At 42.5% G+C, this 13668-nt stretch overlaps 1 protein-coding gene across 2 annotated transcripts in view; it reads left to right on the top strand.

The window, feature by feature from the left end:
* Positions 1-13668, top strand: part of CPNE4 (copine 4) — a 630526-nt gene that overhangs the window by 444048 nt on the left and 172810 nt on the right. Inside the window, exon 4 of one of the 2 annotated variants that reach the window (XM_032629817.1) lies at positions 7253-7297. The exons of the other annotated variant lie outside the window; for it this stretch is intronic. Within the exon in view, the coding sequence (XP_032485708.1) occupies positions 7253-7297 (45 nt within the window). The remainder of the gene's footprint in view (positions 1-7252; positions 7298-13668) is intronic. 2 annotated transcript variants of the gene reach the window in all.

Here is a 13668-nt window from a genome sequence, read left to right as displayed (position 1 = left end):
CCTGTTATTAAAGAGATACCACTACAGACACTTGTAGGGACCAACATTGTTTCAGAAGTGAATGTGGAAGGAAAATGGGTGAAAACCTTATGATAGAACCCATGTCCCGGGCAATTAGTATAACTGAACTTATAATTTTGCCTTAGGTTTGTTGCATGCTTTATACAGTCAAAGATTCAGTTTGTGTATAATATTTACTCTTATGGGGCAATTTTTAGTAAAAATAGTTTCAAGTAAGATCTCTGAAATAATTTGGGACAGATGTTCCAATTCTTATCTTCCACAACTGAAGCCCAAAGGGAAATATAAAATGACTTCCCAAAACCCATCCTGAAAGTCACACATTCAGAGCCTCTCTCCTCAAGGCTGTCTACAGGTACTTGCTCTACCTGTCTGAGTTTGTCACATTCTCATTCTGCCATGTGAACCAGCAGGACTCATGGCCTTTTGGAAGGGAAAATAGCAGCCCTCAGCATGCTAGAAACTGGCATTGCCCATGACGTTGGGTACCAGCACAGCAAGTGACTTACCACTGAGCGGTGTTGCCAGATGAAGGTTCACATCCTCCAAGAGCACTCAAGGCAAAACTGTGTGTTCTCAGCAGATGGATGAGGGGGGGCGAATCACAGAGATTCAGGGTGCTCAGAAAGCTGTGTTAGCCTTTTCGGTGACTGTGGAGACCATCCTTGGGTTTCTGTTGGCTGAAAGAAGGCCAGGAACTAAACCCCGTTCCTGCTGCACCCAACAGAGGGCATGCCAGGGAGAAATGCGACCCCTTACTATCTCGAACAGCAAGCAGACCTTCTTTAATGTGATGCCGTCATTTTCTGTCACTGCTTATTAACTCATTCATTCATCCCCATATTTTTCTACTCCATCATGCACCAATCCAGTGGACAGTGAGTCCGAAATAATAAAAATAATAAATATAGCAGCTACTTTTCTCTAGCCACTTTTATTTACCAGCCACTGGGCTGGGCACTCACTAGACATCAACTCATTTAATCAGCACAGCATCCCTGCAAGCTAAGCACTACCATTATCTCTACTTCCTTTTGAGAATACTGAGACTGAATAAGGCTAGGTAGCTTCCTCAAGGTCACATAGCTGGTGAGGGGTTGAGCTGGATCTTGAGTACAGAGCTCTTTGGCTCCTAAGCCTCTCATGCTCTTTTCCTTTTGCTCTAATAGTTTATCACTAACTAGTGTAAATTATGATGTAGCAGCTATTAATGCAAATCTGGGTTGGAGTTTACCTTGCTAGTTTGTGTTTTTTTAAGTTTTTCTTGTACAAAGCTGATAGAGGCAACATAGGAATTCTCTTGGGGAAAAAAATAGCTTTGGTTATCTCTCCTCAAGGTTTGCACACTGAATTCACTTTAAATATAACACAGCTTCTTAAATAGTGTGTTAACCTCCCAAAACAAGAACCTTACAAATTCACCATCCAAAAGGTGTTCCCTCCTGGTCTTTTCACCCTAAACCATGCTGCATAAACCCATTATCCAAATTCATGGTTGCCCTGGGTTTCATCATTGCTTTTCCTGCAGGCATTTTCTCTCCTCCGTGGCTTGGAGGACTGTTACACTGTGTGAAGTCCTCTCCTCTCTGTCATGTGGCTGCTCTTCAGTGTATTTCTTCCCCCAAAGGTCAGAAGATACCTGTTATAACCAAGAACCTCCTGCTTCCTGTCATCATAAGTGATCAGGGAAATCCTTAACACCTCAAAGGATTTCAAGGCTCTCTGGGGGACTCTGACTCTCATTCATGAGAGAAGAATCATGTGCCATCTTCCCACAGAGCAGAGGTTCTCAAACTTGAACTTAACAAAGCCAGATGGAGGCTTATTAAAACATGTAGTACAGACCCCACCCCCAGAGTTTCTGATTCAGAAGATTTAGTGAGAACACAGATAATTTGCCTTTCTGAGTTCCCAGGTGATGGAGATGCTGCTGGCCACACTTTGAGAACCACTGTCAGACCACTGTCACAGAGTCTTGGGGGAGGAATGCCAATGACTCTTGGACAGTGTATCACTAGTTTTAATAACAAAAGGACAAATATTTGGGATAATTATCTAGAGAAACTAAGGAGGACAACAAAAACATCTGGAGAGCAGGAAAAAAAATTGCTTCATAAAGTTTACAGTCCCACAAAGGACCATGCACATGGCTTTGAGTTTATATTCTCGGTGAGCATCTTGACTTCCAAAGTTTGTTTCTCCTCTCCACTCAATATAGTTGAATGGACCTATTACCTAGACTGTTGGTTCTTCTCCTGACACAGGTGAATGTTAGCATTAGATAAGCCACAGTGACCCCTGAAACGATGGCTGACCACAAGCTTTCAGTGACCTACGTGCATTTGGTCTCAGGCTGGGATGGACCCAATCAGTGGGGACTGGGGCTTTGATGGTGCAAAGGGTGCTATCCAAACTCAATATAAAGCCCACAGTGAGATTCCCAAGGTTGGTTTTTTGTTGCATAACATCAGTATCCTCATGGCATAAAATTGATGGCCCAGGGGAGTCAAATTTACACATTATAGCAGGCAACTCATTTTCCTTCTGCTGCTCACATGAAAAGCTTTCCCTAACTTTGCAGAATTACTGCAGGCAGAAGCCACATGAGTAATGAATGGTGTCATCAATAAATGTCATCATCTCAGCTGCCATGGACAGGCCGAGAAATCCTGGGAAGCAGTCCTGTTTCCATGTTGACTATTCTGCTCATAGGCAGGTTGGATTCACACAGGGCAATTGTGGGTGAGCACACCTCAACTCTCAAAAGAGAAGAAAATTAGTTATTGCCTTTTTCTTTGCTATCTTTGTCCAGCAAATAATCTTCTTGCATTTGGGTACTAGGGAAACCCCTCTACTTCCTCTAGAATCTCCTTTTGTACCTTTAAATCTCCTCTATGGTGTCCTAGACTGGCATCAAGAGCCCTGGAGCCTGGATCTGCCACCAAGTCCCTGTGGGATCTTGGTGATGTAGTGACCTCATCTGTAGAGGGAAGGTTTTGTATTGATTAATCTCCAAGTTCCTTCCAATTCTAATAGTTAATGATTCTCACTCATCTCTTTCCTTCCCCTTGTCTCTGAAAGTAAAGCATCCCTCCCTGCATCCTCATCCCTTTGCAGGATGTTCTCTGCCCACCTCCCCTCAACTCCCCCACCCCACCCCTTCTCTTCTCATCCAGGACTGAGCCTGCCAGTCATAGATGTCATTCAGCCATAGATTGTACCTCCCGACTGAGGTGCCCCCTGGGAAAGCAGCTCCTCGTGTCTACTTAATTTCAAAGATAGTTTTCAAAAGATATATTTAGTGGCAATTAAAATGGGCCTGTGTTTACAGGCCCTGTTCCACATACATTCACAGGAATATGGTACCTCTCCTAGCTCCATATGTGTACAAGGGAGGAGGGCAAGTGACCTGAAACTGGGTGAGAATTTGCAAGGACTGACATGTTACTACTGAAAAGCAGCTCTAGGTGTTTGACCTGGTCAACTCTTTAATGCAGGCTGGTGCAGGCACTCAGCCTCAGCCTACCCGGCCAGGGCACCCTGGACCTGTCTACCCATATGGAGAGACACATGTGCCAGCTGGGTTTGAAAGCAGCTACTGGTACCTCTACCAGATCTACCACTTTTGCTTGTTGACAGCCAGCCTTCATTCCAATCACTCTTCCACCCAACAAAGAACTACTGGCTGTAAAAACCCACCCTAATCCTGTCTTCTTGGGGTTAACACAGGCTTTCTCCACCATCTGGTCCTGGCCTATTCCCAGCCTCATCTGGTTATACCTGCTCAATTATCAGCATTCTGAGTGCCTTAAACAAAAATGTCCTAGGCTTGTCTCAGCCCTTAAGCATGAGACACTACAACACTGTGAACCAAATCCTCAATATGTCAAATGGCCAATTTGCTGAAGTCAAATGATCAGAAAGTCAATTCACCAAATAATATAGTAGTCCCAAATTAATTCTCTACCAAATATTTTTATTTACCAAAAATATTTTTAAAATATATTTATGTTTTACTGCCATTATTTTAAAACCTGAGAAGATTACTGCATTTTTTTAGCTTGGCAACTTATGAAATTTAGTTACCAATTACCATACAATTTTCTGAACATCACATGTAGCCATCAGAAACTAACCTCTTCTTGGTCTTCTCTCCCAAAGGTGGGGAAAAAATATTACTAGCGCTTCAAGTACTCATTTCTTAGTAGACCAAAGGACTAGGAGGAAATATTTTTAAATGACAAGAGTGAAGACATGTAGAGTGTGGGGTTATGGGTGATTTTTCGTGTCACCTCCATGTTTTTCTATATTTTCTGAAAGGAATATATATCACCTCTATAATCAGGAAAAAGTTACTATGAATGTTAGTAAAAACATCATAATTTTAAAAAAAAAATCAGGCCTGTATCCTGACTTAGAAGAACTCGTATTCACATGGAAGAATATGATACCTAGTATTGTACAGATCTTAAACTTTTGAAGAACTTTAAAACATGTAAAGATGTCTAATTTGGGGAATTAGTGAGAAATGATTTTGAGTGAGGTATCTGCTGTGGCTGTGCTTTCTTTATATATATATATCTATATATAGATATGTAGATATATACAGATATATATTTTTTATTGAAGTATAGTTGGTTTACAATGTTGTGTTAACTTCAGGTATATAGCACGATTCAGTGTATACACACACACACACACACACACACACTCACACACACATATATAATCTTTTTCAGATTCTTTTCCCTTATAAGTTATTATAAAATATTGAGTATAGTGCCCTGTGCTATGCATAGGTCCTTGCTGGTTATCTATTTTATATATAGTAGTGTGTATATGTTAATCCCAATCTCCTAATTTATCCTTCCTGCACCCCTTTCCCCTCTGGTAACCATACGTTTGTTTTCTATGTCTGAGGGTCTATTTCTGTTTTTTATATATTTATTTATTTATTTATTTAATTTATTTTTATTTTTGGCTTTGTTGGGTCTTCATTGCTGCTCGCGGGCTTTCTCTAGTTACAGTGGGCGGGAGCTACTCTTTGTTGTGGTGCATGGGCTTCTCATCGTAGTGGCTTCTCTTCTTGTGGAGCACAGGCTCTAGATGCGTGGGCTTCACTAGTTGTGGCTCGTGGGCTCTAGAGCACAGGCTCAATAGTTGTGGCACACGGACTTAGTTGCTTCGCGGCATGTGGGATCTTCCCAGACCAGGGCTCGAACCTGTGTCCCCTGCATTGGCAGGTGGATTCTTAACCACTGCACCACCAGGGAAGCCCTCTATTTCTGTTTTGCAAATAAGTTCATTTGTACCATTTTTTATTTAGATTTCACATATAAGCAATATCATATGATATTTGTCTTTCTCTGGTTTACTTCACTTAGTATGATAATCTTTAGGTCCATCCATGTTGCTGCAAATGGCATTATTTCATTTTTTCTTACAGCTGAGTAGTATTCCATTTGTATATATGTACCACATCTTCTTTATCCATCCATCTCTCAATGGACATTTAGGTTGCTTCCATGTCTTGGCTATTGTAAATAGTGCTGCTATGAACATTTAGGTGCATGTATCTTTTCAAATTAGAGTTTTCTCCAGATATATACCCAGGAGTGTGATTGCAGGATCATATGGTAATTCTATTTTTAGGGCACCTCCATACAGTTCTCCATAGTGACTGCACCAATTTACATTCCCACCAACAGTGTAAGAGGGTTCCTTTTTCTCCACACCCTCTCCAGCATTTATTATTTGTGAACTTTTTGATGATGAGGCTGTGCTTTCTGTTAGGTTTTTGAGAAAGAACTTTGCAGATGCTGCAGGTAAAGCCTTGATTCCCACCTCACTGCCCACAGGGAGGAAGTTTTCCTTGGGTAATCCGATTCTGATCCTTTGTTATACTGTTTTGATTACAGAAGATACCCTGGAGAGCTTGGAGCACTAATAACGAATAAGTTAAGGAAGCTTCCCTGGAACTGCAAAGAGGTTCTGACATTCCCCCAAAGTCCAGAATCTCCAGTTCAAGCCTAATTTGAGAAAGAGAATATTTTTATTTTGAATTAAACTAATGAAGTTTAAAAGGAGAAAAAACAATAACTGCTTGGGTTACAAAATCATTCCCGAGTCTTGGTTTCAGATTCAAGGGCAAAATGAGGCCGAGTGTGAATTCATTAACTTTGTTTTGGATGGAAGGTGAGCCTTTGAGGCTCCTCTGTCCACCTGGGCAGGTCGGGCAAGGCCCAGAGTGAGCTGATTATAGTGCTCACCCACTCTTCCCTGGTGTCTGCCCACCAGGGGGCTGAGGTCAGCACACACTCCCAATGCAGTTATCAGCAACAAAGGAATGGAAATCCTCCAGACCTCTCTCCCCACAATAAGACTCGAACCAGGAAAACTAATATTACAGTGAACTTGCAGACAGGGTTCCAGTGGAATATGAAAAGCTTGAAATGGAGAGGAAGACAAAAGTCCAACTGAGTTCAGCCAGCACAGTGCAGGAGTCAGCTTTCAGTGCTCCCGGCCTCTGCTTAAATACTTCCAAGGAGGGGGAATTCATCTTTGCGTGTGAGGTACCCTCATAAAGATACCGTAACCTAGACTCCATTTGCCCCAGTTCACACATGTTGTCATGGTTTAATTAACACTGTTCCCTTTCATTTTCAAGTGTCCCAATTAGGACAATATTTTTTATAGTCCCTTCATGATAATAAATCATTTTCATAGCTGACATTTACCAAGTGCTGATCATATGCCAGACATTTGTGAGCTTGGTGCTATCAATGTCATCATCACAATTATCATCATCATCAACACCAGACCAAGATCCACACCTCCTAAGTGGCAGAGCCAAGATGCAACAACAGGCATTTGGATTCAGAGTCAGAGCACTAAGCTCTTCCTCCCTCACCCCCAGGCTGCACTATCTCTGGGATTCTGTTTCATATACCTAATAAGAAAAAGATCCATATCCCTTTACAAATCTCCCCCTACTGACTTTCTTATAAGTGCTCAGTTGAAGGGAGGAGACTGATATTTGGGGACCTTGTTGTATCCCAGGTACTGAGTTACCTGAGGCCAGTATCACCCCCACTTCTACAACCCTTTGCAGATTGGAAAAATTGGAGAGTAATTCTCCCTAAGTGCTATCACTGTAAACTGCTCAATGAGGTCAAGAAGGAAGTGACCTTTTCCACACGTTGATAAATTGACTCCTGTATCTTTCTCCCAGCTCAGGAAGACCTGTGACAGCCATCTGCAAATAGACACCTCATTTGTGAGTATTTATCTGCAATACTCCTGGACCACAGAGTCTGAACAGCTTACAGTATTTAGGCCTCACCCTTCCATGGGCACGGACCTATTGCTTATGTACCAGTTAAGGATAACAATCAGATAAAAATAACTGACATGTACTCATTCATTTATTCATTCATTCAGTGAATAAACACATCAATGCCAACAATGATAATAAAAAGCTAATATACATTTATTCACTCATTCAAATAAATATGTATGTACTCATTCATTTATTGAGCACTTACTGTAAGCCAGACACTCTTCTAGACCCTGGGGCGTCAGCTGTGAAAAAAGGGGACAAAGCCCTGTTATCATGGAGCTTACCTGTTCCTACATAAAATAATGACAGTGATAGTCCTGTGAAGGAAAATCCCAATGGGGTAAGGGATAGAGAGTGATGGGAAGGGGGTAGGTGCTCATTTAGATAGGAGTGTCTGGGAGGCCCTTTCTGAGCAGAGACCAGAAAAAAGTGTGGGCATGGGCCATGCAGAGAAATCCAGGAAAGCAGTCTAGGCAGAGGGCAGAGTGACTGCTCTTATATACTGCCAGACCTTATGCTGAAAACTGCACCAAACATCTCATTTCATTCTCACAGAACCCCTGAGGGGAAAGTACCATATTTCCACATTTCCTGCTAAGCACCTGAACCTTGAAGTGACTTGCTTAAGTGCAAGCCATTTTCAAGTCGGGGAGTTAAACCCAGGCCTCCCGACTCCCAGATGATATACCCACTGCAGCTCCTGGGCACTTCTGTGCCTTGGCCTGTGGGTAACAAGCACCAGCATTTTCAACACTAGATTTAGAGGACAACTAGGAAATGACCTCTATAAAGCCTGCCTCACCCATCCTATTCTGCATGTGGTTCTGACATTTTGTAACATTATTTTTGATTACAGAAGAGACCTGAGAGGGCTTGGAGTGCTAATAATCAATAAGTTAAGAACCCTCATGGGCCCATGAGGATGGGAAGTTTAAATCTCTGTGTCCCAGAGTTCACTAATCAAGCCACAGGCAAGCAGGGATCCTTGATCTGGGCCCAGGCCTGGAGTAAGTGGGATAGGAAGGAGCACACCACAATCGGGTGAGTGGGTTCTAAGACAGTACAGGTGCAGAACAAGACAACAGCCCCAGTGGAAATGAGACCACTCAGCTGATATTGGGCTCTGACAACTGCTGGAGGTCTTTGACCCCCAGACCCTCCCTCTGCTCTGCTGGAGGACCACGAGGCCCACATCCCAACATTGACAGATAGCTTTTAAATATTCTGGTGCATGATATTCTAGATTTTTTTTATGTATGCATATACATACAGTTCTTTTTTAAAAAACAACCATCTGGTGACTTATACATGCTTTTTGTAACTTGCTTTTTTCACATAAAAAATATATCTTCCCATGTTAATGCAACCTTCTCCAACATGTATTTGTAGACTTTTTAATGATTGCCATTCTGACTGGTGTGAAGTGATACCTCATTGTAGTTTTGATTTGCATTTCTCTAGTAATTAGCGATGTTGAGCATCTTTTCATGTACCTGTTAGCCATCTGTTTGTCTTCTTTGGAGAAATATCTATTTGTTTAGGTCTTCTGCCCATTTATTCTATTGGGTTGTTTAGAGTTTTGTTTTGTTTTTTGATGTTGAGCAGTATGAGCTGTTTGTATATTTTGGAAATTAATCCCTTGCTTGCATCATTTGTAAATATTCTCTTCCATTCCATAGGTTGTCTTTTTGTTTTGTTTATGGTTTCTTTTTATTTTTAAACTTCTTTATATTGGAGCATAATTGCTTTACAATGGTGTGTTAGTTTCTGCTTTATAACAAGGTGAATCAGCTATACGTATACATATATCCCCATATCCCCTCCCTCTTGCCTCTCCCTCCCATCCTACCTATCCCACCCCTCTAGGTGGTCACAAAGCACCAAGCTGATCTCCCTGTGCTATGCAGCTGCTTCCCACTAGCTATCTATTTTACATTTGATAGTGTATATATGTCCATGTCACTCTCTCACTTCATCCCAGCTTACCCTTTCCCCTCCCTGTGTCCTCAAGTCCATTCTCTACGTCTGTGTCTTTATTCCTGTCCTGCCCCTATGTTTTTCAGAACCTTTTTTTTTTTTTAAGATTCCATATATATGTGTTAGCATACGGTATTTCATTTTCTCTTTCTGACTTACTTCACTTGTTTATGGTTTATTTTGCTGTGCAAAAGTTTTTAAGTTTAATTAGGTCCCATTTGTTTATTTTTACTTTTGTTTCCATTACTCTGGGAGATGGATTCAAAAAGTATTGCTGTGAGTTATGTCAACAAGTGTCCTGCCTTTGTTTTCCTCTAGGAGTTGTGTTGTATCCTGTCTTACATTTAGATCTTTAGTCCACTTTGAGCTTATTTTTGTATATGGTGTTAGAGAATGTTCTAATTTCATTCTTTTACATGCAGCTGTCCAGTTTTCCCAGCACCACTTATTGAAGAAACTATCTTTTCTCCACTGTATATTTTCACCTCCCTTATTGTAGATTAATTGACCATAAGTGCATGGGTTTACCTCTGGGCTTTCTATCCTGTTCTATTGATCTATGTGTCTGTTTCCATGCCAGTACCATAGTGTTTTGATTACTGTAACTTTGTAGTATAGTCTGAAGTCAAGGAGAGTGATTTCTCAAGCTCCATTCTTTTTTCTCAAGATTGTTTTGGCTATTCAGTGTTTTTTGTGTTTCCATAAATATTTAAATTTTTTTCCAGTTCTGGGAAAAAATGTGATTGTAATTCGATAGGAAATGCATTGAATCTGTAGATTACCTTGGGTAGTATAGTCATTTTAACAATATTGATTCTTCCAGTCCAAGAACATGGTATATCTTTCCAACTGTGTCATGTTCAATTTCTTTCATCAGTGTCTTATAATTTCCAGAGTACAGGTCTTTTGCCCCCTTAGATAAGTTTATTCCTAGATATTTTCTTCTTTTTATGCAATGGTAAATGGGATTGTTTCCTTAATTTCTCTTTTTGATATTTCATTGTTAGTGTATGCCTTGCACTTTTAATATTCTTCCTTTTGATGCCTCCATCAGCACACAGAAAAGAAGACAGCCCCTGCCCTGAATTGGCTGCCCCCCACAGAGCATAGCCCCAGCCTGAGCATGGAGGACACAGCTGTGATCCCTCAGGCCCTCACCCATGGGATGGAGGAGGCTGGGCCCCCACAGGGTGTGTTCAGAGGCTGCAGGTAGTGAGAAGACATTGCTGTGGTTCTCAGCCTGGGAAGGTTGCCTCACTCTCAGACTGCTCCTTTCTTTCCTTCCTATATTTCCTCCTCAGCTCCTCCCCTTCCATTTATCATCCACATGTTGGAGACTCCCAGCTCAGACCTCTCTTCCATGCCCCAGATTCATGTATCCAACAGTATCTAGATACTGACTCCACTCGGATGACCACAGGCACCTCAGACTCAACAACCCCACATCAAACTCACCATGTCTTCTTGCTCTCCCTGCCCACAGCCTCCATCTGCCCCATTCAGGGAATGACAGCTCTGTCCTCCCAGATGCAGAGACCCAAAACCGAGGAGCCTTCCCTTGCACCACTCACTCACTCCCTCTGCTCCACAGCCCACCCATCAGCCTTTCCCAAAGCCCCATCAACTCAGTGTCTTAAATATCTTTACTCTCTACCTCTCTTTCCACTCCACTGCCAGAACCCCAGTCCAAGCCAATCAATGACTATAATCATCTCTTTGTGGGAATTGATTAGATAGGAGAGAAGAGAAGAGGAAGGAGCATTTCATAAGCATCTCTATGGGCCTGATGCTGGGATTTTGTTGCTACTCATTATGCACATGATAAACCAGTGGGGTAGATAGTATCATCACCATTTCAGAGAAGACAAAACTGAGGCTTGGAGAGGTTACCCTGCCTGGTCCTACACCATGCTCAGCATTTGGACCCTCATGTGTGACCTTTTTCTTTTTATTAATTTATATTTTAATTTTTTAATTGAAATATAGTTGATTAAGACTGTTGTATTAGCTTCAGTTATACAGCAAAGTGATTCATTATGTATCTATTCTTTTTCAGATTCTTTTCCCGTATAGATTATTGCAAGATATTGAATATAGTTCCCTGTGCTATACAGTAGGACCTTGTTGGTTATCTATTTTATATATAGTAGTGTGTATATGTTAATCTCAAACTCCTAATTTATCCCTCCCCTCCCTTTCCCCTTTGGTAACCATAAGTTTTTAAAAAAATTTATTTGGCTGTGTCAGGTCTTAGTTGTGGCACACGGGATCTTCATTGCGGCATGTGGGATCTTTCATTGAGGCGAGCGGGCTCTTCGTGGCAGTGCGTGGGCTTCTCTCTAGTTGTGGCATGCAGGTTCCAGAGCACATGGGCTTAGTTGCCCCGTGGCACGTGGGATCTTAGTTCCCAAACCAGGGATCAAATCTGCATCCCCTACATTGGAAGGCAGATTCTTAACCACTGGACCACCAGGGAAGTCTCCCATAACTTTGTTTTTTTTTTTTTTTTTTTTTTTTTTTTTTTTTTTTTTGCGGTACGCGGGCCTCCCACTGCCGTGGCCCCTCCCGCTGCGGAGCACAGGCTCCGGACGCGCAGGCTCAGCGGCCATGGCTCACGGGCCCAGCCGCTCCGCAGCATGTGGGATCTTCCCGGACCGGGGCACGAACCCGTGTCCCCTGCATCGGCAGGCGGACTCTCAATCACTGCGCCACCAGGGAAGCCCTATAACTTTGTTTTTTATGTCTGTAAGTCTATTTCTGTTTTGTAAATAAGTTCATTTGTATCATTTTTTTAGATTCCACATATAAGTGATGTCATATGGTATTTGTCTTTCTCTGTCTGACTTGCTTCAGTTAGTGTGATAATCTCTAGGTCCCTCCATGTTGCTGCAAATTACATTATTTCATTTTTCTTCATGGCTGAGTGATATTCCATTACACACACACACACACACACACACACACACTCACACACACACACACACACACCACGTCTTCTTTATCATCATGTGTGGCTCTTACTTTACATTATGTAGCAAGAGTGAATCTAGGGGACCAGTTAAGTGGCCCCTGCAGTGGTCTGAGGGAGAGGAAATGACCCTCTGAGGTCAGCTCCCCCAGGGTGAGGAGTGAGTGTGAATCACTGCATACATCTGGCAGGGTTTAGCACAGGATCAAGTCCAGCCCCTGTCATTTATGGGAGGCAGCAGAGAGGGGATGGATTCTGGGCTGGACTGACTGGGTTCAAATCTCAACTCTGCTACTTCCTGGCTGTGGAACCTTGAAAAATTCACCTAGCTTCTCTGTAGTGGACCTAATGGTGGCCCCCAAAATATGTCTACATCCTCAGCCCCACAATCTGTGAATGTGACCTTATTTGGACAAAAAGTCTCTGCAGATGTAATTAAGGATCTCAAGATGAAGAGCTCAACCTGGATTATCCAGGTGGGGTAAATCCAGCGACAACTGTCCTTATAAAGGAACCACAAAGGAGGGACGCAGACAGGAGAGGGTCTCGTGAAGGAGGTGGAGTGATGCGGCCACAGGCCAGGGGACAGTGGCAGGCACCAGACACTGAAGAGACTAGATATGGAAATCGCCCTTAGAGCCTCCAGAGGGAGCACGACCCCCACAGATGCCTTGACTTCAAACTCTGCCCTCTGCAGCCATGAAAGAATATGGTTCTGTTGTTTTATGTAAATTTGTGGTAATTTGTTATGGCAGCCCTAGCAAACCAATACACTCTCTATACTTCATTTTCTTATCTGTAAATGGGCATAATACTTACTCCATAGGGCTGTCATGAGAATTAAATTAATTAGTACACACAAGGCACTTCAGAGCAGTAGCTGGCACACAGTAAGTGCTCTTCCTGCAGTAGTATCGTGACTCTTCAGTAGCTTTATTACCTTAGTTATCTTTGAGCTTCTGGTCTCTTCACCTGTTAACAACCTAGTTAACCTAATCTAACAACCTGAAAGCTGGAATTTGCATACTTTGCTTAAAAATGGTCAGGGGCTTTCTCCCATTCTCTTCTATCCTGTGGACTATTAGTGTTTTGTTGCCAGCCTCACTGAAGACGAGTCACAGCCTGCCAAGGCAATGGTTGAAAAGCTGCCTTGTGCCCTTGACCTGACACAGTGCCCTACCCTAGGCAACAGCTGCTTGGAGACGCAGCTCTTTCTCCTTCTCCTGATCGCCATGTGGTACAGCTTAACTGAGGGTGGGGAGGTGGCCTCTGGACCAGGTCATTTGTGATGAGGAGGCAAAGGTGCATAATTAATACACAGGCAGTCCGTAAATCTCTCTCCGAAACTCTTTCCGTCCCTTAC

The sequence above is a fragment of the Phocoena sinus genome, chromosome 4, assembly GCF_008692025.1.
Source record: "Phocoena sinus isolate mPhoSin1 chromosome 4, mPhoSin1.pri, whole genome shotgun sequence".
Classification (NCBI taxonomy): domain Eukaryota; kingdom Metazoa; phylum Chordata; class Mammalia; order Artiodactyla; family Phocoenidae; genus Phocoena; species Phocoena sinus.
This window is presented reverse-complemented; position numbering and strand designations above follow the sequence as displayed.